This window comes from Alligator mississippiensis, chromosome 2, assembly GCF_030867095.1.
Source record: "Alligator mississippiensis isolate rAllMis1 chromosome 2, rAllMis1, whole genome shotgun sequence".
Classification (NCBI taxonomy): domain Eukaryota; kingdom Metazoa; phylum Chordata; order Crocodylia; family Alligatoridae; genus Alligator; species Alligator mississippiensis.
The window spans coordinates 231,906,945-231,931,600 of NC_081825.1; the positions used below are offsets into that span (position 1 = coordinate 231,906,945).

Here is a 24,656-nt window from a genome sequence, read left to right on the forward strand (position 1 = left end):
AAGCTGTATGGAACTAGGTATATTCAATTTGGAGAAAAGGAGATTCAGGGAGAACATGACAACTAGAATACTTGAAAAGCTGCTGTTAACAAGAGGTAAAATAACTGTTTGCTTTTGCTACAGGGAGCAAGACACATGGAAATGGGTTTAAACAGCAGCAAAGCAGTTTTAGATCAAACAGTTATGAACAGCAGAACAATGGAATAAGTTCCCTAGGGAAGTTGTGGAATTTCCTTAACTGGAGGTTTTCAAGAAGAGGCTAGATAGGTGGCATCTATCTAAGAGGATTTAGAAAGAGGGAATCCTGCAGCTGTGCAGTGTCGCCGCCGAGAGCTGCGGCGCGGGGTTCGGGGCTTTAGGAGCCCTAGTCGGTGGGCGGGTATTTGTGACGCTTGGAGTGGAATCAGGTACTCAAGCGTATTGATTTAACAAATAGATTGCTTTACTTACACTGCTCTTACAGTGTAGGTCAGAAGCTTGCTTTGGTTACAGTTGCAAAAAGGTACAGGGGTCAGGCAGAAATTACAGAATTCGTTTGGTCGGTCTGCAAATGTGTCGGGGTGTTCGGGGTGTTCGAGCCGGCAGTCGTCTTACGTCTCGGGTGGGGGTGTGCTAGGCCCCCTTGGGTCGGTGACGGGGAGTCCTTAGTGGTTGATCAGGCCGCTAAGTTCTTCTCTAAGACACACGCGGAGTTTGCTAGGCTCCACAGCGTGTTCAGAGCTCTCCACGAGGTGTGTGTGGAGTTCTCCAACTTGGGCGGAAACTGCTTCAACCTCTTATATGGCTAGCAAGCCAATCGCTGGCCGCCACGTGTGAATAATTTAGAACTGGCCAATTGTGGGACTCAAATTTAAATACAAATGGCAGGAACTGCCTGCAACGTGCATTTCCTCTCTGCAGCTCAGAAATGCACCCTGCAAAAAAAAGCTACGAATTGGCGGGAACTCTTTTGTACCCGGGGTTCTCCTCTGCAGCAGAAATCTCCACCATGCAAAGAAGCTGCAATTTGGCGGGAACTTTTTCTAGGTCATTAATATATAGTCACTGGGCTCTGGGATTTTTCACCCATGACCTACTTATAAAATGATTGACAGACTATGCCTTCTGTATCAAAGTATAGAATTCTCCACTGTACTATAGGCATATGAACAATGGGTTCTGACATGCAGGAAGTTGGACAAGATGACCCCGTGATTGTACTTTTCTGATTATTTTTTTCTTATCACTTTTGTGGAAGTTCTGCAGAGCCAGCCCAGATCTTGACCATTGAGCTGGAAACCCAATGTGGCTCAAGCTTCATTAACAGAACTGGTAACAGTGGCCCATTGCAGGGTCTTTCTAATGAAAGGGAATGCATCATTTTGAAAGAACCCAGATGAACTACAAATTATAGGATGAAATTAGAGGGCCAGTAGTTAAAAGAAATACCCCTGATAGTGCTACTGACTTCATTTTACAGATGGGGAATAGATAGAAATTAATTGACTTCACAGATTTCACAGATATTAGGGCTGGAAGGGACTGCAGAAGATCATCGAGTCCAGCCCCCTGCCCCAGGGGCAGGAAGTCAGCTAGGGTCACAGGATCCCAGCAAGATAAACAACCAATTTTTTCTTGAAGGTGTTCAGAGTAGGTGATTGAACCACCTCCGATGGCAGGCTATTCCAGACCTTGGGGGCTCAGACAGTAAAGAAATTCTTTCTTATATCCAGCCTAAAATGGTCTTGCGGGAGTTTATAATCGTTTGACCTTGTCATCCCTTGGGGGGCTCTGGTGAACAATTGTTCCCCCAGATCCTGGTGAACACCCCTGATAAACTTATAGGTGGCCAACAGATCACCCCTGAGCCTGCGCTTTTCCAGGCTAAAGAGTCCCATAGCTCTCAGCCTGTTGTCGTAAGGTCTGTTTTCCTGACCTCTGACCACGCATGTGGCTCTTCTCTGGACTCTCTCAAACTTCTCCACACCCTTTTTGAATTGTGGAGCCCAAAACTGGATGCAGTACTCCAGCTACAGCCTCACCAAGGCCAAGTACAAGGGGAGAATGACGTCCCGGGATTTGCTTGGGAAGCATCTATGGATGCAAGCCAGCGTTTTGGTCGCTTTACTAGTCGCAGCATCACATTGCAGGCTCATGTTTATCTTGTGGTCAGTGATGACCTCCAAGTCTCTTTCCTCCATAGTGCTAGCCAGTGTAGCACTGTCGAGCCTATATGGATGCTGCAGGTTTTTCCTCCCAAGGTGGAGAACCTTGCATTTCAGTGTTAAACACCATCAGGTTCTCGTCTGCCCATTTGCTGAGCCTGCCCAGGTCAGCCTGGATCGCCCCCGTCTTCTGGTGTGGATGCTTTGCCCCAAAGTTTGGTGTCATCGGTGAACTTGGCCAGTCTGCTTCTGACTCCAATGTCCACATCATTAATGAAGTACAATCAAGTACTAAATAAATGCGTGGTAACTAGAGTTACTGCGCAATAGCGCTGGTGAACTCCTTTTTAGTGATGCTACTGCGCAGTAGCCTAATAATACTGCGCATTGGCATATTAGCATTGTGTGTGCTACGATGCGCTACTGTGCAGTATTATTAGACTACTGTGCAGTTAGCATCTCATGTAGATGCATCCACTGAGAACCTATACTTTTCAATATAAGAATTCTGTCTTATTGCAAGTTAATGCTAGAGGACAGGGACAGAAAATGGAAGGGTAATACAAGGTGGACAATGCATTAGTTGAGCAATGACACTGAAGTCTATGAGAAGTTGAGATGTAACTATTTGTATCTTAATTTGTCATTTACAACTTCAGTGGATTAACGTAGATAAGCTTCAAGCAGCAGGTTGTTTGTTTATAAAGAAGGATTTGCAGGAAGAAAAGGAATCCATATGTATTCTTTCAGAAATCCAAAATATATTGACTCAGAACTGAGAAAAATCAGATATTTGATTAACCAAGGTATTAAAAAATCCAATCTTGCTTTTAGCGAACTCACATTATCCACAAATACATGGCTTATTCAGCCTCTTTAAGAAAATACATTTCATTAAGATTACATCTATTAAAACCCAGGAATTTAAACCTGGCAGCATATTACAGCCAAGAACACTAGTGGTGCCTAATGTTAAATTACTCACTGTAAATGTCTTAAGACAAAAAGTAAAACTATTTCCATAGAAGCCAGGTGAACAATACAATTAATGAAGCTTAATAATCAATGAATGACAATGGAGAGTAATTAGATACAATGTGGTACTGCAGCAAGAAAGCAATGACTGTGGGCTGAATACACTGTCATATTTCTCTGATCAGGGAAACAATTGTCCCCATTTGCATGACATTAATGAGTTTACTTTGAGAATGACTGTCCTAAGAAGAGAATACATTTTAAAAAATCAGCAAAGAACAAAATGAAGAAAGGCTGGTGGGAATGAAAGACTAGGAAAGATTAAGAATAAAATTTGTATATATTACACTTTTTAGGCATCTTTCAATATATTTTAATATATGGCTGAGTACAGTGATAGTCCATGCTGGGCTTTACCTGTAGCAGGCCTATTGTAGGATCAGGCACCGTATTGGCTTAGAATGATCTTTGTCATCCTCTTTTTGTAGGGCAAATTACATAATTGTCACAATAAAACAATAACTATATTTTATTTGCTCTAGGCTTAGAAGGTTTTGCTTAAGAACCTTTATTAAAGGCAGCAATCCCCAAACAGGTAAATGCACTCTAACTGCCTATGCTAAATGCAAGTAGAAAGAGATCTTGAGTCTCCTATGTTCTGCCCCCACTGACCAGGACAGTACTCAGCCCCGCCCTATGATTGTAGGGTGGAGGATGGGGAGCCTGTTCCCTGCTCTGCTCCATGAGCATGGCGCTGGGTGGGGAATAGGCTGGGGAACCGGTTGGGAAAACTGTTCCCCACTCAGCATTGTGAGTGTGGAGCTAGGTGGGGAACAGGCTGGGGAGCTTGTTCCCCGCTCAGCTCTGATCTATAAGAGCATCAAGCACAAAGTTGTATTATTTATCTAGTCCTCTAAAATCTAATAGAAGTATTACATACAATTAATATAGGGTCAAGACAGTTCAGTTTTATTGGGTTTTAACTACAGATGCCCTCTGTTTCCTCAGTGCTCAGTAGCTTATTTAGTCTCTGCCAGGCAGTCTGAAAGGCAAATCCTAGTCCGCCTGGTAAGGACTTGGGCATCTAAGTGTGAGATCTCATTCCTCATCCAACTCTGTGAAAAAGTGTTAATTAGTTTAATATTGTACCACATCTTCATCTTAACTTTAAGACTAAGACAACAAAAACATCTTACATTAATGCGTTTTCAGAGACTTGAGCTGGGTAAAATAGGGGTGCATTTAGTCACTTGGATGGTTAATACCACTTAGACACCTAAGTGAACTAGTCCCTGGCTGTAACATTCTACTTGGCATATATTGAACAAGGTATCCAGTGTTTTTTTGACAGCTAGAACTCCTGGTTTAATCTACGGTAAACTTCAAGCTGACTTTTGATAATTCACAATTAGATTTGCCATTGCTCTGCCTCATATCCTTTAAATAAAGTCACTCTGGATGAAGATTATTAGAACGTTAACAGCTTCGTTAATTTGCAAGCAGCTGACCAAGGTGCTCTCTGATACACGACACAAGGTTGTCTGCGGCAAAACATAGTTCACACGGGGTCCTTTTGGTGATGAATACCTGAAACAATGTGTCTTACTCTCTCTGCTTGAGCATCCAAGAGTTCCTTTTTCCTGGTCCAGAAGTGACAAGGCTGAAAGAGTGGGACGCCAAGGTTAAAACCACATTTTCTAAACTTAGATATGTTTTGCAGCTGTGTATTAGTGCTGCTGGCTATTTTAATTCTTGTTTCTATTAAGAGATTGGCAGACCACTCAAAGGCACCAGCATGAATCTCCAATAAGACAATTCAGCCAAAAAATTACTCTACTGTATTTATTTGCATACCACATGCACCTGAGAAAGACATGCACCTTGTTGGGAGAAGCAGATTAAAGAAGAAAGAGATTTTTTTCAGTCATACCAGCTATGGCATAGCATCATAATTTTATACTGGCTGCATTGAACAGAGGCAGAATCCACTCATTGCTTCCCTTCCCCTTGCTGCTCAGCCAAAAACTAGTTTAACATTCTCTCAGCCGCTTCCAAATTGGAAGCAGCTTTGAGAGGGTTAAGCCTGCAGTTGTGGATCTGCAGGGTGAGGGAGGATGCTAATGAGAAGAGATTCTGGTTTTTCCCTGATAAAAAAATCCCAAATTTTCAGATTAAAAAAGTAACTCAAAATCCATTTTTCTGTGATTAAAATGAAATGTCACTATATGTATTAGAGGCATTTAATTTTAATCATGGAAAAACTTGGATTTTGGGTTACTATTTTAAATCTAAAAATTGGGGATTTTTTGTCAGAGAAAACCAGGATCCCTGCTGATTAGTGGACTCCGCCCTTGCTCCATGCAGCCAGGAACAGAGATCAGTCCCTAGAGCCATTCCAGCATCTCCATGCCTCAACTTTGGTGCAAAAATCAGTTATCTTGCTTAAGACACACACCCTGACTTTGGAGGGCTAATTTTCATTAAAAAGGTACATGTAATATATGAGTAAATATGGTAGTAGCATCAAAGATTCCCCCCTTTTTTCCATCACCAGATTTAAGAACAAATTTGCTTCCTGTTAAAAGTTTAAAAAAACAAACTAAAAAAAAATTCCATGCGGATGGCTCCATGAGCACGATGCAGGACTCTTCCTATCTTGTGTGACATCACCAGTAACTAAGAAAGACGTGCTATGTTCGTTCTTCATTTACTGCTGCACAAACCCTTTGTATTCAGTGGGATTGTACCCACTGAATAGGTAGAAATGACCTTCCATCAGCAATTGTTTGAATGATGCCTGAATCAGAAGAGAATCCAGTTCCCTCTGTGGGAGTGCAGCAGGAGTGCTGCAAAGCATTATACTGTGTTGTCATTACAATCTGCAATTCTGTCTCTGAATACCCAGGTAGCAGATCTGGATCATTCCCCGTGCAGAGAGTCACTTTTCAAGCAGATTTGTAATTTACTTTTGATTGTGAAAATAATCCTGCAAAGAAAATTGCTTGGAAGTCCCCTAAGACAAAAATATCAAGCGCAGAAACATAAGCAAACATTCCACAGGAGTCAGGATGCTTTAAAATACTGTCTGTTTATTGCCAGGGTACACACTTTGCTTACGTGTCACTTGGAGGGGGTCATTTCATTTCTCTGTTGCAAATAAAGAAGAAACTGGCCTACTGCCACAAACAGAAATTTATTTCCTGCTCAAAGTAATAAGCAGCAGGAGGGGAATTCTTCAGTGAAATGAAATGTCTGTCATTTGAATGTGCTCAGCAATAAAGAAGGGATAACATGCTTTCCCCCCCACAGTTTCCCAGGGAGTCTCAGCAGTTTCAAGGCGCAATTATACAACAAAGCAAGGGAACGCATAAAAACAGCACCAGAAATTATTAAGTATAATATAATTATTAATATAAATTAAGGTGCTCGAGGGAATGGCCTATGAAGAAAGATAAAACAGCAGTCACAAGGCAAAGACACTGAGAAGAGATGGGTTCCATTGCATGCTCCACCACAGCTTTCCTGGCTGGCCTTGGGCACAACATTCAAGGCCAGATCCGTTAAAGATGTAGCTACTAAAGTACCTAACTTCTAGGCCCTTATAGAGTACAATACAGAAACCCAAATTAAGCCCTGAGGCTTCCTGCACAGTTCTTGGGGAGTTAGGCATCTGAGAAGGGTGATCCACTATGCCTACATGTGGAACAGGCAGGCACTCAGAGCTAGCAAACAGGGGAACTGCACTCAGTGGGTGCGTCCGCACGAGCGCGCACGTGCCTTTTGCTCTGCAGGGCACAGTCCCTGAGGGCCCTGAGGCAACCAGAGGCTGAGTCCTCCATGGAGACGCTCTGGCTGCCAGAGCGTCTCTATGGTTGCCCCTCACCCTGGTGCTGAAACACGTGGCCGGCCAGGCGGTGTGTTTCAGCACCAGGGCTCCGGTGCGTAAGGGGTCGGGGGGGGGAGGGGGGCTGGAGGAGGGGGGAAAGGAATGTGGGGGGAACCTCTGCCGGCCCCGCCCAATCTCCAGCCCCCACCTGCCCCCACCAGCCCCCCCAGGCCCCTGACCATTGATGCGGCCAGCCCCTCCCCCCGCCAGCCCCCCCCCACAAGGCCCCTGACTCCTGTCCTGGCTGCCTCCCCCAACCCCCCCATTCCTGCCCCCCCATACTTAAAAAAAAAACGACAAAAAACCCTGGCACTTACCTCCAGTCTGGCTGTGTCTGTCTGCCTGGGGCCCTGCCTGCACAGTGCGAGGCAGGCTGATAGCCCCAGCGGCCCCAGCCTGAGCCCTCCTGCCCCTGCGCTGTCTTGTGCTGCCTGGGGGGCTCTGCCAGGGGGCCCTGCCCCCCCTTCCCAGGTAAGCAGAGGCTTTTTTTTCCCATTTTTTTCTGTTCTTTTTCTGGGTTTTTTTTAAGTGATGGTGCCTGGGGTTGTGGGGGTAACCTTGGGGGCCTGGGAGTGCAAGTTGGGGGGTGGGGCAGCTATTGGGGGGCTGCAGCAGCTGGTGGGGGATGGAGCCAGGTGGGGCAGCAATTGGGGGGCTGGGGTGGGGCACGTGGGCCTTGCAAGGGGGGTGGTAGCCCTGTGGGGGCCATTTGGCCCCTGGTCGGGGGCTGAACCCTTTGTGTGGGGGACAAACCCCCTATTGGGGGCCTGAACCCCTGTTGGGGGTTTGAACCCCTTTTTTGGCAGGTGTAGCCCTTGTGAGGGGGCTGAACCCTCTGTTGGGGGGGCCGTAGCCCTTGTGTAGGGGACCAACCCCTTGTGTGAGGGCCATTGCCCTGTGGGAGGGCAGCAAAACATGAATTCATGAAACCTGTATTTAGAGTTCACTTTATTATTATGATAAGAGACTTGCTTTAACATTGTAGATATATCAATAAAACGTTGCCCAACTGATCGCTGTCTCTGTCTCACTCTCTCTCTTTATAGTGGTCTTTTGTTTTACTTGTGGAGGAACATGGATTTGGGGGTATTTTACAGAGTGACTTCGGGATTTTTTTTTATCAGGGATTTTTCAGTTTTCCAATAGGGAACACCACAATTCCTGCTAGGGAGGCCAGTGGTAGCACCCTGCCTACTCAGAGCTGGCACCTTGGACCCATCTGGCTGTGGCTGACCTCCTGGACAAAGGCCACCACAGTTCAAAGCAGGCCACCACACCTGGAACATCTCCCAGGCGATAGCTGCCCAGATGGCTGGGCAGGGGCACAAATGGCAGCAGTGCCACAGAGGGCAACCCTGCAACCGCAGCCCACTGGCAGCTGGCCCAGAGGGGCAGATGCCTCTACTGGCTGTGCAGTCCCCATCCGAGTCTGGCAGGTGCACAGCAGGTCACAGCCAGGCAGCAGCCCCCACTGCCAGACTGCTGCAGTGGGTAGAGGGTGCAGGGAACTCTCAGGACTGCTTCAGCAGTCTAGCTGGCACAAGGGGTAGTGTCCACAAGTACCAACTGGCTGGGTCCCAGAAGCTCCTGAGAGCTAGTAGCCCTGAGCTACTTGCCAGGGCGGCTTTTTATACTGCTGGGGCCAGGATAGGGCAGCTTTTTATACTGCTGGAGACAGCACAGGTGCTGGCCCCGGGCTCTAGCTCCCCCTGGCTGAAGATCTGGGAGGAGCCAGGCAGGGTTATTTTGCCCCAAGTGGCACAATTTGCTCCACAACAAAGTGCATGTCCAAGCATGTGCCAGGAGGCAAAAAGCCCCAACTCAAATTTGCACTGCTTGTATTTGAGCTGCTGCAAGCGCATGTGCTTGCATGTGTGGATGCGCCCAGTAGGGTGTCTTAAACCCTGCTTTTCCCTAGATCATACACGGCTGCTTGATGGGCACATTTACTTGTAATCTGCAGCCCAGAATCTTGCCCAAAGTCTTGCAAACTGAGCAGAATTTACTCTTTTCTTTTTAAGCAGGACTAGAGGAGGGGACGGGAAGGCTGATGCCTACTGGTCAGATCACTATATCAGGATGGTGAACATATGGGTTCAGTTCCCCTTTTAGCCTGAGATGATTCAAGCCCACCAACTCACATCTTCCACATACTGTAGAAGTCCTAACCACCAGGCAGCAGGTTAGCTGAGAGCTGGAATGTGCTTCCAAGCTGTTGAAGCTAGGCCAAAAGGTAGCCAAGAATGCAAGATTCATATGGCCAGATTTAGACAGGAACAGGACTCAATAGCTTAGTGGCTTTGCCAGTCACTTAAGGAGGGGTGTGTGTTGTTTCTGGTCCCCACTGCAGGGACTGTGTCTGTATTTAATCCCACAACTTTTTATCATCAAATGCATGACCTTTTCTTGGAACCCATGACTCATCCCTCCCAGCTGAGTGTTGTGGTCTCTCTCACCACATGAATCTGGAATTCTTGGCTGCCTAGTGGCCCAGCTTCTTCTTGGCTGCCTAAGTGGCACAAGGGATTTCAAAACTAAATTGAACAGAACAAAACCCAGGAAGGAAGCACTTCTTGTTGAAGGATCAGTCCCCAGAGAAATTAGTAGAAGCTATTTCACACTAGGCTGGAGATAGCACCTGGGGGTATGCTGTAGGCTATTTTATATTGGTTCCCAGAGTATAAATTGAATCACTTTTCCACCTTCCTTCTATTTTCAGTGGGCTTGGGTAAGAGATGGAAGTCTATTCAAACATTATGAATGGTCTCTCTACAGTATCTCTCTAGATCAGTGGTTTTCAACCTTTTTAAATCTGCATACCCCTAAACATTTCTGAAAAGTGAAGATCTCCTTGGAAATTTTGAATGGAGGTGCAGACCCCTTTGAATTGTAAGTGTGGGTATTCACATACTTTTGATTGATTGTAGTCATTTTTGCGGACCCCTTAGACATAGTCTGCAGACCCCCAAGGGTCCACAGACCACAGGTTGAAAATGACTGCTCTAGAGTATCTAGACACCAGTCTTTACCCTTTGTTCTGTCTTACTTTTCTTCTCAGGAATCAAAACACAAAGGCTCAAAGCTTAAAAGATTGGGACCTTTGACTACACTTTGCCAGGAAAGCAAATATTGACATCTTTGTAAAGCTATTGAGCAAACTCCTTTTGCACACACTAGGGAAAATTAGGAACAGCTATTTGTTGCTGGACATGCCACATATTCAGTTAATCTAAATTTATTATGGAAAGACTCTTCAAGCAGCTTAAAGCTAATGGAATGGATTTTTGGGTTTACATAACAGTAGCTCGTTTGATTCCCAAGAACCTCCTAGGCAGTTCGATTAATTCAGCAGGGATTGAGTTTTGTTAATATTTGGCTACCACAAGAGAGAACTGTCCCATTCCAGTGTCTACAATACAAGCCATTTGTTTGCTATTGTTGGAGAATCAGACCTGCTTTCTGACTTCTTACAAAAGCCATTAGAATTCTATTTGTTTCCCCCTCTCACCAGCAATTACAAACTATCAGCTCCTTTCTTATCCCCCCATCTCCTCTGCAGTAATTTGACTGAAATAAACAGCCCGTCAGATCCAATTGAATGGATGGTAGGCAGCTCTATAAACACTTTTTAGAAACTCAGTTCATTAATACTTGCCTTCCAAGGTTTTCTTTCATCCTCTCTTGACACCCCTGGCATCACTCCTAGACTGGAAGCTGGCAGCAATAGAGAAGTGCAAATACAAGATGTATTTGAAATATAGTTTAGATCCTGACAGCTTAAAAAAAAGTTACAGTCTGTCCAAATACTACTCTGTCTCTTGGCAGTGTACTGTTAATACCCGACCCTGTGTGGCCGTCTCAGATCTCAGGCAGTAAGATGCCAACTGTCTTTTGAGATGAAGACAGTTGAGTTTTAAGAGAGTGTTATCTAGAATATTTTGAAACAATCTTAATTCCTGGAAAACACTGCTTTAAAAGACTTGTAGGCCAGTGGAAGCAGCCAAAGACTGCTTCCAAAAATGAATGTAATCAGTTCTGGTATCAGGAGGTAGGCAAACAAATGCAGTAAATATGGTACTAGAACTACAAAATATGAGCCTAAATTAAAAAGCTGTTTCCAAAATTCAACAATCAAAACCCCAGCTCCTGTTGGATAGCTGCCAGATGCCACATGATGGTAGTGCATGCCACAAAAGTTGAAAATTTTCAAAGCAATTTGGGTGCAATGATGCTGAGCCTTCCTGAGCCTAAAGGCTAGAAACTTGACTCCAGAAATGGAATTCACAAACCCAAGATAGGTGTCTAAGTTTCCTGCATTTTAAAAGGGGAGAATTAGGTATCCAGAATTCGTATTCACAAGGGCCAGCACGTTGAGCACAGGGGCACTTACACCAAGCTCAGGAAATGCTGAAGAAATTGGTGCTTCTGAAATCCTGAGCCTCTCTGCTTTACGTTGCAGCTTGTTGCCCACCTGCATTTGGCATTTATTTATTTAACATCAAAGTGAGAAGCTGGAATTCACAGCCCAAATCCCCAGTGTAGATTCGGGTACTTTGTTATGGGTGAGTGGCTTGCTGTTTTCTTTTAAAATGGCAGCTGCGTGGGGAATGCTGCTGCACATCTTTTCTCTGTAATTATAAAACAGGTATTAGTACAGCATGAGCCCAGGAAATGAGAGTCCCAAATTTTAGGCTCTCCACAGCCTGAGTATATTTAAAGCACCATCTCCCAACTCCCAGAACATTGCCCTAAATACCAGCTAGTCAGCAGCAGGCCTGTTCTGAGCATGCCTACTGGATCAGGCTCCTCCTGGTACTCAGGGTGCAGGGTTGTCTCATTTGTGAATCCTGGATGGCTTTAAGCATCTCAGAAAATTCCCCAGTGAAAAAACACCTGGTAGGTTTTAGGGTTTTAGACACCTAAGCAGGTCAAGTTTCCTGTAAAGTGCTCTGCTGGATTTAAGTGTTTTAATTCCTATGTCCTACTTTACACAACTAAGATCCTTTGTGAATCTTGCCCATAGTATTTTGCCATAGCACTATGATTCAAAGAGGGTGATACTGCCAAAACTAGGTTTGAAGATGATATAATACCACAAATGTGGGAGTCTCACCTTGATTGCCCAAAGCCAGTCCCCTGGGCAGAAGGGGAAGCCCAACATACAGCAGAGGCCAGTAAGATTAGGTGTCATTTTTTTTTTAAATACACAAAAACAGAGGTAAAGTCCTTTAAGTCCACAAGCAACATTTGAGAAACACAGACTACTCCACTTACTGCATATGCAAATTGGATAGCCACATAATTTACTTAACTTCATAACTTGACACCAGTCCTAATTTTTGCCAGTTGCTTTCATTATAGCAAACATCGGTTATCTGCAGTTTAACTAAATGCATAAAACTGCTTAAGTTTATAGCTTTTCAGCTGTAATAGTTGCACTGCAATGTGACTGTACTTCCTTTAACTGCTAATGTAGCCATGAACTGACAAGGCCCTGTCAACTGATCTAGTTGAAGATGGTCCTGCTTTGAGATGGGGGTTGTACTAGAGATGACCTCCTGAGGTCCCTTCCCTAATTTTCTGTGATTCTCTAATTCCAAGCCTGCTATTAGAGGCACAAGGCTCTCTGAGAAACAATAAAAAGAAGCCATAATGATATGAAAAATGTAGTAAACTGTGCCTGTAGTTAATGTGCACCAAATTTGAGAAAGTGCATAGCCTTCTAAAGCCATGCATGAAAATGGACACTCTATTGCACTCCTGCTTTTTAGGGGTGTTTGAAATGCTTTATATAGTGCTTAGCACAATGGAGCGCAGGCTTCTAGGCAAAAACATGAAAATAACTGGTGTTTGTAATGTCCTTTGAAATCCTCCAAATAAGAGTGAAAATACAAAGTATTTTTCCTCAGAAAGCTCACCCTAACTTTAAAAACTCTTTGACTCCATTCTAGGTACTGGCTTAGGCCATCATAGACAACTTGGTCATAAACATACAGAAGAAGAACAAATAGTCATGGAAAATTAAAACTGCCCTTCTTCCAGCTCTTCCCACCTCCCAAATCAGTAACAATACAAGAGTTTAATGTTTCAACTGTGTAAATACTTCATTTATCTAATATTTCTCACCTAAGCAGATAAGTAATAGCCATTTTGTCAGACAGGGATGATATCACAACATAGTGATGATTACTAGATCACGATGCCTATTAATTTAGGAATAAAAAAAAAGAAAGCCACGCTTTAAGATATTTAAAAATATCAATTTTTCCAGAAGCTAGCCTAACCTCTGGAAAGTCCCAACTGACCTTGCCAGGTGACAACACAGATGTTCTCTGCAAATTTACAAATTATTTTTGTACTTTTACAATCTAATTATTCCTCCAAGAATAACACTTCCTGCATGTGCTCAAGTCTGTGATATTTGAGGATGCTTACAAAGTCTTCAGAAATCTTAACTTATTAAAACTCCTTGTTTCCAGTAAGGTTGTGGAAAGGACAGAGAGTAGGGAAGAATAAAGGTTTCTTGCAAACTGAGATGAACAGGAAGGGTTTTTTGCTCCATCTTGATACATAAAGAATGCTCCGTCTCTCTTGAATGACTATTGCAAACAAACAAACACACTTGTCTATCTCAGACAAATGTGCAGTGACTAAAGATTCAACATCACACACATTAAAACACTGAATGTCAAATCTACCGATAGAGGGAGGAATGTTTAATCAGGCTAAACATTTTAGGACTTTTCATATTTCTTAACTCTGGTGACTAATTCTGGGATACTCTTGTAGTAGTAACAAAAACTACATTCCTACACATATGCTGCTGTCAAGGGTGATTCAAACAGTGATAAGACATTTCATTTCAAGCCACTTGAAAGCCACATAAATTTAATTCAATGCAAAGGTAAACTTCTAAGGAAAGAGAAATTTATATTGAACCTAAAATATTATGAGCATAAAAATAATTCAGATATCCAGTTCATGTTGAAAGTATCAGCTTATATCCATGATTCTGACTAAATGAGATTAAAACAAAAATCAACTAAACAAATGAAGAAAGGCTAGATCTGTTATCACAAGAAATTTTTAATATGGTTTGTGACAAGCAATATCAAAGTTACCAACTCTCAAGCTTCATGTTCTGAAACCAGACAACTCTCAGCAACAAAAAAAGTTGTGCACTGATAAACATAAGAGGCATATTGTAAATTTTTAATTAAATATGAAAACATGAGCTGTGTACATTATTTTTTCCCTAGAAAACACAGCGAATCCAAAAGTTATCATAAAATATTTTCATGAAAGAAGTGAACCAGCAAACAACATGCACTTGTGTGCCTTCCCCCTCCCAAGATAAACGTGATAGAGACATATGCAAATGGAGAAGTATAACAGAACAAGTGGCTTCTTTGTTTTTAGAAAGAAAGATGGAATGTAACATTGTGCTTGACTTCCTATGTCACAACAAAAAATATTTGGTGCAATATTTTTTAAATTTTCTCTTTACGTCTCAATCTGGCAGAGAAAAATACCTTTTCTTCTGTAATAAAATATGTCTATCTTCTTTTTTAAATGTAACTTTTTTTTTTTGCAGAAAATAATTTTGTAAACTGTCATTTCAAGGGCAAGGTAGACTGTCTTATTCTAACGTTCCCCCCACTTTAAAAACATGATCTGTTATCTGAAGCAAAAAATGGGGAGACAAAATAAAAGGAGGCGGAGTAGAGGCTGCTTTGCATACAGAAAGAAGGGTGTGCCTGGACGGGGGAGGGGGTGGGGAGTGTGTGGTGGGGGAGGAAGGAGGTTAAAGGTCACTTTCGCCATACAGTGCTGTGGAGAAGGACATGTAGTCCAGGGCACCGGGTACAGCATCAGGCCCATGGTAGGGTGCCATTCTAGCAATGCAGTATTCAGCCTGATCAGGAGGCAGTTCCCGTCGTAATTCATCCACAGTGATGTAGTTCTGCAAAAAGAACAAGAGACAGGAAATATACTGTTATCACTGAGAGTACATTAGACATTTAGGGATGCAAAAGGTAGTTATCCCACTGGTGTGAAATTGGGAGGGGGGGATGGATGATGCTGTGGGGAGCAGCCCTAGGAGAACTGGAGGAGAGGCCTGGTCAGAGCTAGGGTGTTTTGTCAGAGAAAAACTACTGGCAATCTTTGCCACTGATGAGGTTGTTGCTTAAGGTGAAGCACTGAAAGCTGAATCTTATTTCTTGATCTCGTCCCTCATTAGCAAGCTTTAGCATATGAGCTCCCTTTCAGGCTTTCTATACTGGTGTCGCGGCACACCTTGGTGCTCCTGCTCCTAGGGAGTAGAAACTGCCAGGGAGAGAGCGAGCAAGCCCTGGCAGGACATAAGGAGCCCAGCTGCGAGTTGCCAGAGTAACGAGCACAGCTGCGGGTTGTCGGGGCAACTAAGGAGAGTCAGCTGGCCTGTAGGAGGCAGGGCCTGGCCCCTATAAAGCCCAGGGCTGAGGCTAGGCTGGTAGTTCTCTGTCAGCAGTCAGAGGGGCAGGAGCTCCTGGAGTTAGGATGAGGAGAGAAGCCTAACAGCAAGTACTGCTCGATTAGAGTTGAGCAATGTTAAGTTATAGCCAGGTGACTTTGAGTTGAGTTATAGCCAGGAGGCTTGAGTTTATGTTTGTGTTGTTGTGTATTATACCGGTGGTTTGGGTGAGGGTATAAGGGGTTGGAGGAGGCCTCATAGGGACCCACAGGGGGTGGGACCCTGGCGCCAGTGAGGGCGCAACTTGTGGGGTGCGTAGACCCCAGCCCCAGAGAAGGGCAGCTTTGAGAAGCCCCAGCACGGGCACAACGAGCCCCAGAGAGGGGGCCATATTATTAGGAAGCCCAGTGCGGGCGCGGTGAGCCTCTGAAACAGGGCTAGCGCTGCAGAAAACCCTGGAGCAGGGTAGAGTGCTGCGGTTGCCCCGATGAGAGGGGGTAGTGGCACGGTGAGCCCTGGGAGAAGGGGGCAGCAGCGCGGTGGGCCCAAGTCAGGGGGGTGTTACCGAGAAGTCCCCAGAGTGGGTGCAGAGAGCCCCAGACGGGGGCACTATTGTAAAGGCCCCAGATGGGGCAACACTATAGAGAAGGCCCCAGAAAAGGGGCAACATTACAGGGAGGCCCCGAGTGGGCTCGGAGAGCCCAAGAGAGGGCAACACAGAAGAGGAGGCCCCAGAGAGCGGGCGAGAGTACACAGAGGAGGCCCGAGAGATGGGCCGTGTACATATAGAAAGACATACCAGCGTCTATCCCATCAGCGAGGCTTGGGGCGTGGTATTAGGGGTTGGTAGGAGCCACGTGTAGCCCATAAGGCTAGGGTGCCTGGGGAGCACCCATCATACCAGGAGACCCCCAGGGGGTCCGGGAGCACACGGGGACAGAGGTCCCAGCTATCCATGCCCAGGGAGTCATAAGGCAGCCTCCCAACATGTATTAAACAGCAAAGACGTGGTGGGCGAGAATCGAGGGTGCCCTTGGGCCGAACTGGCACGGAGAGAGGGCCTGAAGGAGATCACGGCCCTCCTATAGGACCCTGCCGTGACAACTGGTTTTAGGCTTCAAAACTGGGCCTTAAGGACTTGTAGATGCCATTTCTTCTGTGTGTGTGTGTATTAAAAAAAAAAAAAAAAAAAAAAAAAAAAAAAGGCAAGGTAATAAATTGGTACCAGCTAGTACTAGGGTAAAAGGAATCAGCATGAACCAAGGGCAATATAATCCACTGAAAAACTCCTAGTTTCTCCATGGTATTATCTCGCCACTCTCCTTGCATTTTCTAGTCCTCATATTTTTCAAAAGGAGGCAGACGATCCAATTAGGTTTGCCTTTGAGAAACTGGCTCACTACCATTTTAGGCAGTGGATATTCAATGCTGCCTTTTTGAGCAGTAGCTCACCACTAAGTTCTGCTTAGGTAATTGGCTCATAGGCACTTGGAAATTTCTGGAAAATACTCAGATTTCAGAGATTCTCTGTGTTTTTGTGTTTTCTGTGGAAGCTTTTCACTTCATGATTTGGGTCTGAGGGAAGGTTGCTTTCTTCTTAGCGCAACACTAATCAAACAGTATTTAATTTACTATAATAGTTGAAATGTATGAATATGGCTCATTACACTTTGTTAGATGTACAAAGTAACTGCATTAAAATTCAATTACTCTACAGCAAAACTACAGTTACAAGTACTTGTGTTTTAAGTTTTATTTTGTTGCAAATAGCAATTTGTCACATGGTTGCTGAGAAATAGGAAAGGATGCTTTAATCAAACAGAATGCATGATCAAAGATGGATGGTAAGTGTGAGGTTTATACATAAAGGTTATGATAAAAACATTACAGAAACATGGAAGACTAGTGATTGTCACAACTTGTTAGAATTTGAGACGTATAGTATTTTGATATTTTCACTGTGTAATCCCATATTTCAAGAGATTAATATTAATATCAGCAAACAGCAAAACATATTAAGATTAATATATTTGGCGAATTTATTTCAGTTAAATATCATGAGATCATGCCAGTGATCTCATGCGAGAGAGAGAGAGAGTGTATAATTTGTTAGCATAATCTAATTTAATTGATTATGCAAACTGAGAGAATGAATAATTTAGCCAGGTGTGGGGAGTTTTCCTGTTTTATTACATAGTATTTGTAATTGCTACCTCTTAATCATGCTGTTTTTAAATCACTCATCAACTCACAGGCACAGGGTACTCTCAAAGAAGATTTGATACTGATAATGTAATACACATGCTTACATGACATTGTGAATTATCACATGTGGGAAAGACCTTCTAAAATGTACTGATGTTTAATTAGTAGCTTTTCAATATTATTCAAACTACAATTGATCAAGACTGTCTGCTGAACTTGGTGATGCATTTTAAAATGACCAGTCAAAATGCAGCTTTTGATTACTTGTTTTAAAGCACTGGGGCTCCAAAAGGGTTTTTTCTTTCTTTTCTTTTTTTTTAAGGTAATGCCTTTGCTCATTTTCAATGACAGAGAATACTAGTGGGTAACAGTGATTATGATGATGGTTAACTCTCCATTGATGACTTCAAACTATGATAAGAAATGTGTTTTTATTACACAGTAGTGTATATATTTGGCTTTTGACACTTCTGTGTTGAAATACCATATTTACTTGAATCTAAGATGAGGGGTTTTTGCCAATCAGGATGGGGCTGGGGGAGCTCATCTTAGATATATGAACAAAGTGGAGTGTGGGGGGGCAGACAGCTGTTGTGGCTCTGACTGTCCCTGAGCCTGTCAGGGCCAGAGACAGACCCATAGCAATGTTCTACCCTCCCCGCTCCCCACTTACCCTCTGCAGTTTCTCCCCACCCTCTGTCCTCTTCTCCCCCACTTACTATCAGGCACAGCTCAGCTCCAGCTCAGGCTGGATTCCCTCCTGGGCACAAAGCACATGGAACTCTGTTCCCTGCATGGCCAACTGCAGCACTGCTGCGTGGCTCAGCAAGGAAGGGGCAGAGATGGTGGGGAGGGAGGAGCAGAGATAGTGGGAAGGGGCAGAGATTATGGGGAGTTGGGGGTGGGTGGGCACAGGTGGCAGGGAGCAGGAAGGGGCAAAGAGCAAGAGGGCTATCTGACCACTCAGACACTGCTTTCCCTGTTGTAGTAGTGAGGGTGGGATGATGAATTTAAGACAACGCTCCAATAATTAGATTCTATACCTGGAAAAGTATAACAAAGTTCTAATTCTTCCATACATAGACTCTAATTACTGGGGGATCATCTTAAATTCAGGATTGTCTTGGATTTGAGTAAATAAGATACATTTTGTTTCTTGTTTTAGTTTTAAATTTTATGTTGAAAATTAAAACACTTGAAACATATACTTTGAATTTGACTGAAGTCAATGGAAACTATGTAACTTAAGGTGACTCTTGACTGCTTTTGCTGAGCTACTAGAAACAAGATGAACATAAAAGCTTTTGCTTGGCCTCTGAGTGCTTCATCAAGAAGATTTACAAGAGTGCTGAATGACTTTCTGTTCACTTCTGAGAGAGTGCAGAGAAATTTCCCTTCCAATTGGTTCAAGCCAATCCTAAATCAGTTTTCTTTTCTTTCTTTGTTTCTTCTTTTTATCTAACAACTGTACTGAAGTGTACCACTTCAGAGGTGTAAGCTCACCTTGTCTCCAGCCAGGATCTTGAAGGAAGCCATGACCTGGTCCGCAGTATCCGTATCCGCTGTTTCCCGGGACATGAAGTCAATGAAGGCCTGGAATGTCACTACTCCCAAGCGGTTAGGATCTACGATGCTCATGATACGGGCAAACTCTGCCTCTCCCTAGATAACAAAAGAATCATTGACATATCAGCCTACTGATATGTTAAGGATGAGCAGAAGGTAAATCCAGTTCACAAAGAAGTGGGCCTCTGAAAGGTGAGGTAACCAGACTGGAATGGGACCAATTTTGAAACAAAATCTCATGGCTAAGAAAACGCCAAACTACGAGAGTTTTCAAATCAGTTGTATACAAGACACTCACCTTCTTATTCTTTTAAGATGGCTTCTTAGTAAAATCATTTCCCATTTATATTTGGTCTTTGAAATTAGTTATTTTTCACAATACCCTACATCAGGGGTTGGCAACATTTTTGGAAGCAGGCCAGAATAACTCAGCTTTGGTCCAAGTTTGGTGCTAGGACCTAGCTAGAGCTGCTTCTCATCACTACCTAGCCATGGTGAGTTATGGGTGAAGCACCTAGTAATGGTTTGGCATAGCATGGGCAAAGCCTTCCACAGCCAATGCCAAAGCCCCCATTCCATGGACTGGATCCAATGGTCCCATAGGCTGTAGATTGCTGACCTTTGCCTTGGATACTGGCATCTATCATACCACAGCAAAGCACCTGTCCTAACAGTTCATTACTGTGACTCTAGTGGGCACCAATGTCACAAACACTTCAGAACATGATGTACATTTCCCTCTGATGCACCCTGTATATCACAGGGGGTTGAAGATCAGGATCTGAAACATGTTTACAAAGCTAATTTTTTTACCAGCCAGATTTGTACCTTAGCCTTTATGTGGAATCTCTTCTCTTTCTACTGATCATATTGTTTGTCCCTCTTTAAGGTGTTTAATGGAACTGAGCTCACCTGTACTGGACTGGCAGTAGAAATCAGGGACCCAGGGGTGTGGAGAGGCCTTGGAAAGTAGCCTCTTCAGGGCAGACTCTTTATAGCACTCTGACACAGAAGACAGAGCTATATACTTTTAGTTTCTTGCATTTTTATTACAACGTGAGCTTCTATTTCTGTCTTGTCTCACTTCTACCCCTATACAAGAAGGAAGGGGCAAAGTCCAGTCTTTGGGAACATAGGCAAAACCTTCAGGCAGTTCTAGTTAAATCTACATGAAACAGTAATACTTAGACAAGGAGAATTTGGTCAAACGTTAATTCACATGGCCTTGTGCACCAGACTAAAAAATCTTGTGTTTATACCAGACTGAAAAATGGCATACATTAGAATTCTACTTTGCCTAGCATTTGCAATGGCAAGGTTATTAAAGTAATTACTTAAGCTTTTTCTGTTGTTCATTTCCTCTCCTGGCTGATTATTAATACCAACATATTTTGTCTGCAGAAGTCTCTCTACAAAGTCATACCAATACTACATTGTCCTGAACACTGGAGTCTGCTTTTTGTAGGGAAAATATTACAAGAAAGCTAAAAAATATACTTTAAAATGCTTGTATGAACAAGCAGGATAGGCATGAAATAAACGACTACTCCCGTGATTAGAGTGGGGATAGGCAGGGCAGAAGAGGGAAAGCAGATGGATACCAGGGAACTGTTCTAAATGTAATAGTTTTCAGTCTGGGAAGCACCTGTAATAGGTTGGAAAAAAAGCTGATCTTAGCCACATCATCACTGGGGAGTAGTTTCTACCTGCCCAAAGAGTCCACATCACATTAATGCTAGATGCTTTTCAAAGGGGCACCAGAGGTTAAGCACCCATGTGGGGCATCAATATGGAACAAACAATGGATACACAGCACTCAGCTGAGTCTCACTAGAAGTCTGAAGGTGAATTTTTTTATTGGGATCAATTTGTTACCCACATGGAACTGCACTTTGCAATGTTCTATTACATGCATGGTTACAATCATGCTGTGTGTTTGTACAGAAAATTCATTAAAAAAAAATTCCTATGTGGACATTTTTGTTTCAATTCTGAAGTTAAAGAAAAATCAGCCTGTTGTGTAGATTTCTACAAGAATCTCACTATTACTGCTAGGGAAGTTACAGGGTTGCTGCATACAATGAGCACAGCAGTTGAGCAGCTGTGCTGTTCCTTCTTCCAGTTTAAGTCATCAAGTTTGCCAAATAGAATTCTTATCAGAAAGACGCTGGATGCAACTCTCATGTTCTTTCCCATCTAGTTACAGGTGTGGTTCACAGATTTAAATTCACTTTCTCACACATGTACATATGTTTAAACACAAGTTTAACTATTGCAACATTTGCTTTCCATACATGAGGCATCAGAAGTAAGGTATCTTTTACCTGGATTCATTACAAGTGTTTTCCCTTCCCCCTTGTGGAGAGCCACATGAATTATTGTGAACAGGAGTGACATTACCATATTGTAACCCATGGAGATAAGGCAGGCTCGGAAATCTTCACTATCCATCATGCCGGTCTTCTTCTACAGGGAGTGATGCAAAGATGGAAGAAGCCAAGAGAGAGAAAATGGAAACCAGACCAGGAAAAATGAATCGACAAGAGATATTACCAAGGATGGATTGGGGGGGAGGATGAAAGACAGTATTTATAGGACAATAAAGAACAGTGCAATAAAAACGGTTTGAGAAATCATGAAAGAGTAAAAATGTATTGGGAATGGAATAGTTTGCATATGGGAAACATATGGGAGATAAAAAGGAACGAGGTATGAAGAGATCAAGTAAAATGGATTGATAAATAGAAAAAAAGACCAAGAAAGTTAATGGAAACAGAAGTCAAAGGAGTTGGTAAAGACAAAAAAGGAGTTCACCCAAGATGAAAGATTAAGATAGTTAAAAGGGGTAAATAGGAAAATATATTAACAGGAAAGGCAGAATGGAAGAGAGTGATGCATGTACAGTAATAAACAAGAACAACAATGACACATGGATTAAAAAAAAAAGAAGAGAGAGGAGAAAACTGTTATTTCCTCATAGTCCAACATCTGGCTGCATTCACCACTAGCATTCAGTACCTGCGCATCGTTTCCAATATCGTAACCCAAGCTGATCAGGCAGGCTTTGAACTCCTCAGGGCCAAGTGTGCCGGAGTGGTCCTAGTTATGCAGTGTGCCAAGGCAGCAGGGCATGCAGTGCCAGTGGAGTGATGATGTGGGGCAAAGGTAAGAGATAGAGAGAAGATCAAAGAAGGTGAAAGGACAACAAAACAGGTGCACCATGCCGTGGGTGAGGAGAGAAGAGGGGCAGAGAAAGAATGACATGCAGATAGAGAGACAGGGAAGAAAAAAAGTGCACAAAGTTAGATACCACAATGACATTTCAGGATGTGCTAAAAATGCTCTCCGAATAGATGCTTCTCAGAGAGCTCGTAACATCTCACCGGCATTCAAACACCCAGAACAGTTGGGCTTTAAAATCTACTTTTTCCCCAATTGAATCACTGTTCTTTTCCTCAGTTGTGCCAGAAGCCCTGCGTGTATCAAAAGTAACCCAGTGTGCAGGGAAGCAGCCAGGCCATAAATGCCACTGCCTTGCTGTCAAAAGCCAGGTGTTTCTAGTCAAGGAACAGGCTAGCTCCCCACAGGAGCTCAGCTGTTGGAGTGCCTAGTGTGCTCCTGAAAATCCAGGGTTTCTTTGAGAACACCCAAGGTAAAAACAGCTGAAGCTTTGGGACATGATACCACCCCTAGCTCTATGATGTCTGCCTCTGAAAGCAGAGCTGCAACTGGTTGAGCTTTTTGAAGTGCTCTACACTGAAAGTGGCACCTCTGGTTTTATGTAGGCACTGCCTTTGCCATTATGCAGGGAAAAACACTGAAGATGGAAACAGTATTCCATCATTCATGTATTATGCCCATTTCCTTGGTGTTTCGCAAGGCCCACCTGGCAACTGTGAGCATTCTTACAGCAGTGTCACCTGCATGCCAGCCACATAGTTCAGCAGCATATGCCAGTGTCTTTTTGGTTCAGAGTCCCAAAGTGTTGTAGGCTGGCATGCGCTCACAGCCATGAATTACACAAAAGTTAGGGCTTCCTCTTGGAAAAGTAGAACTTTAGTGCGGAGGCAGTGTGAATGGGTTTCCTGCCTGCAGTCACCATCTTGGTAGACCATAGAGGCTGGAAGAGGGAAGCTTCTGGTAGGACTGCAGGGCCAGCTTCCATCTGATTCACTCCTTGCCAAGAACAGCCAAGTTTTTCCTTCTGATTTCATCACTGTTGCCTCCTCCTTTTGTATCTCATATTGTTGAGAAAGGCCTGTTCTCAAGGGTTGTACATTGGGCAACATAGCTAAAAAGAGAGGACCATTGGGCAACATAAGGAAGACTTAAGATGGTCACTAGCTATTTGGATATACAACACCTTGTACATCTCCTTGAAATTAGACTGCAAGAATTTACTCTACATGGCGATACCTCCTGAGACCATTAAGGCACTAAAGCTGACAGAGCTGTGGCAGGCTTAGCAAGAGCTAGGAGCACAAAACATTCATACTGCTTCCCTGGCATCTACACTGGCTGCCAGTAGGTTTCTGGATGGCATTCAGGGTGGTGGTATGAAACTAAGAGAATCCTAAATGGTTTGGGACCATTTCTGTCTCCTCTATGACCTTGCTGCAGTTTAGCTGGAGTGCTTCCACTAATCATACATCTCCTAGATACAAATGAGAATCCAGCTGAAGGGGTGACAGGCTTGAGGGTTAGAGGAATTTTTTGTTCCCCTCATCCAACTTCTCTTATTACTGTGCTTGCTAGGGGTTTGGTACTTGTTTAGGAGTCAGAACAGCCTCATATTCTACTGTCTTACATGGATTGCTCTACTAGACATGGCACTTATATGATAACTCAGAGGCTGGGTGCTGACAGATTTCAAAATCAAAATAGTAGTGCTAGAGTGATGTTGTAGCTACATTGGTCCAGGAATTATATGGGAGTCAAGAATTGTGGGGGTCTATCTTTTACTGGACTAACTGAATGGTTTGAATAAATTTAGACAAACTTTCAAATGCAAGGTTTCCTGAGGAAGAATGTCTTGCATTCAAAAGCTTGTCTAACTTTATCCCAACCATGCAGTTCATCCAATAAAATATCAAGTTAGATAAGCTTTTGAATGCATGACATTCTTCTTCAGGAGATATTATATTCAAAAGTGAATTTAACGTGATTCAAACCATGCAGGTGGTCCAATAAAAGATATCACCCCCCAAAATCCTAACTTCGTGCATAAATCAAAATACTCATCCACTATACAGAGATAAGGGGAAATGATCCATCTCCTAAATAAGCCCCAGACTTTCCCAGTGTCTTATCTCAGTCAGGAATCTCATGGTTCAGACAAACCTTCTTTCTTGTCAGATGAAGAGACCAGCCTAAATGGACATGATTACCTAGCTTTAAAGAGCTGAATGCTCATGTGCTCTGGCCT

The 24,656-nt window shown here is 43.4% G+C and overlaps 1 protein-coding gene and 1 long non-coding RNA gene across 7 annotated transcripts in view; one reads left to right on the forward strand and one right to left on the reverse strand.

Annotated features, from left to right (window-relative positions):
- The window catches only part of LOC102568852 (uncharacterized), an 83,146-nt gene extending 63,925 nt beyond the window's left edge, over positions 1-19,221 (forward strand). The window contains exon 3 of the long non-coding RNA XR_002086834.2: positions 19,142-19,221. This is a non-coding gene — a long non-coding RNA (uncharacterized LOC102568852). The remainder of the gene's footprint in view (positions 1-19,141) is intronic.
- ACTN1 (actinin alpha 1) overlaps positions 14,074-24,656 on the reverse strand; it is a 131,767-nt gene continuing 121,184 nt past the window's right edge. For 2 of the 6 annotated variants that reach the window (XM_006266441.4, XM_019476759.2), the window contains exons 19-22: positions 22,250-22,330; positions 21,632-21,697; positions 19,169-19,327; positions 14,074-14,968 (exon numbers count right to left, since the gene is read on the reverse strand). In XM_006266441.4, coding sequence (XP_006266503.1) covers positions 14,810-14,968; positions 19,169-19,327; positions 21,632-21,697; positions 22,250-22,330 — 465 coding nt within the window. In that variant the 3' untranslated portion in view covers positions 14,074-14,809. The remainder of the gene's footprint in view (positions 14,969-19,168; positions 19,328-21,631; positions 21,698-22,249; positions 22,331-24,656) is intronic. The other 4 variants (XM_014602205.3, XM_014602204.3, XM_059722898.1 and 1 more) reach the window with 2 other exon arrangements.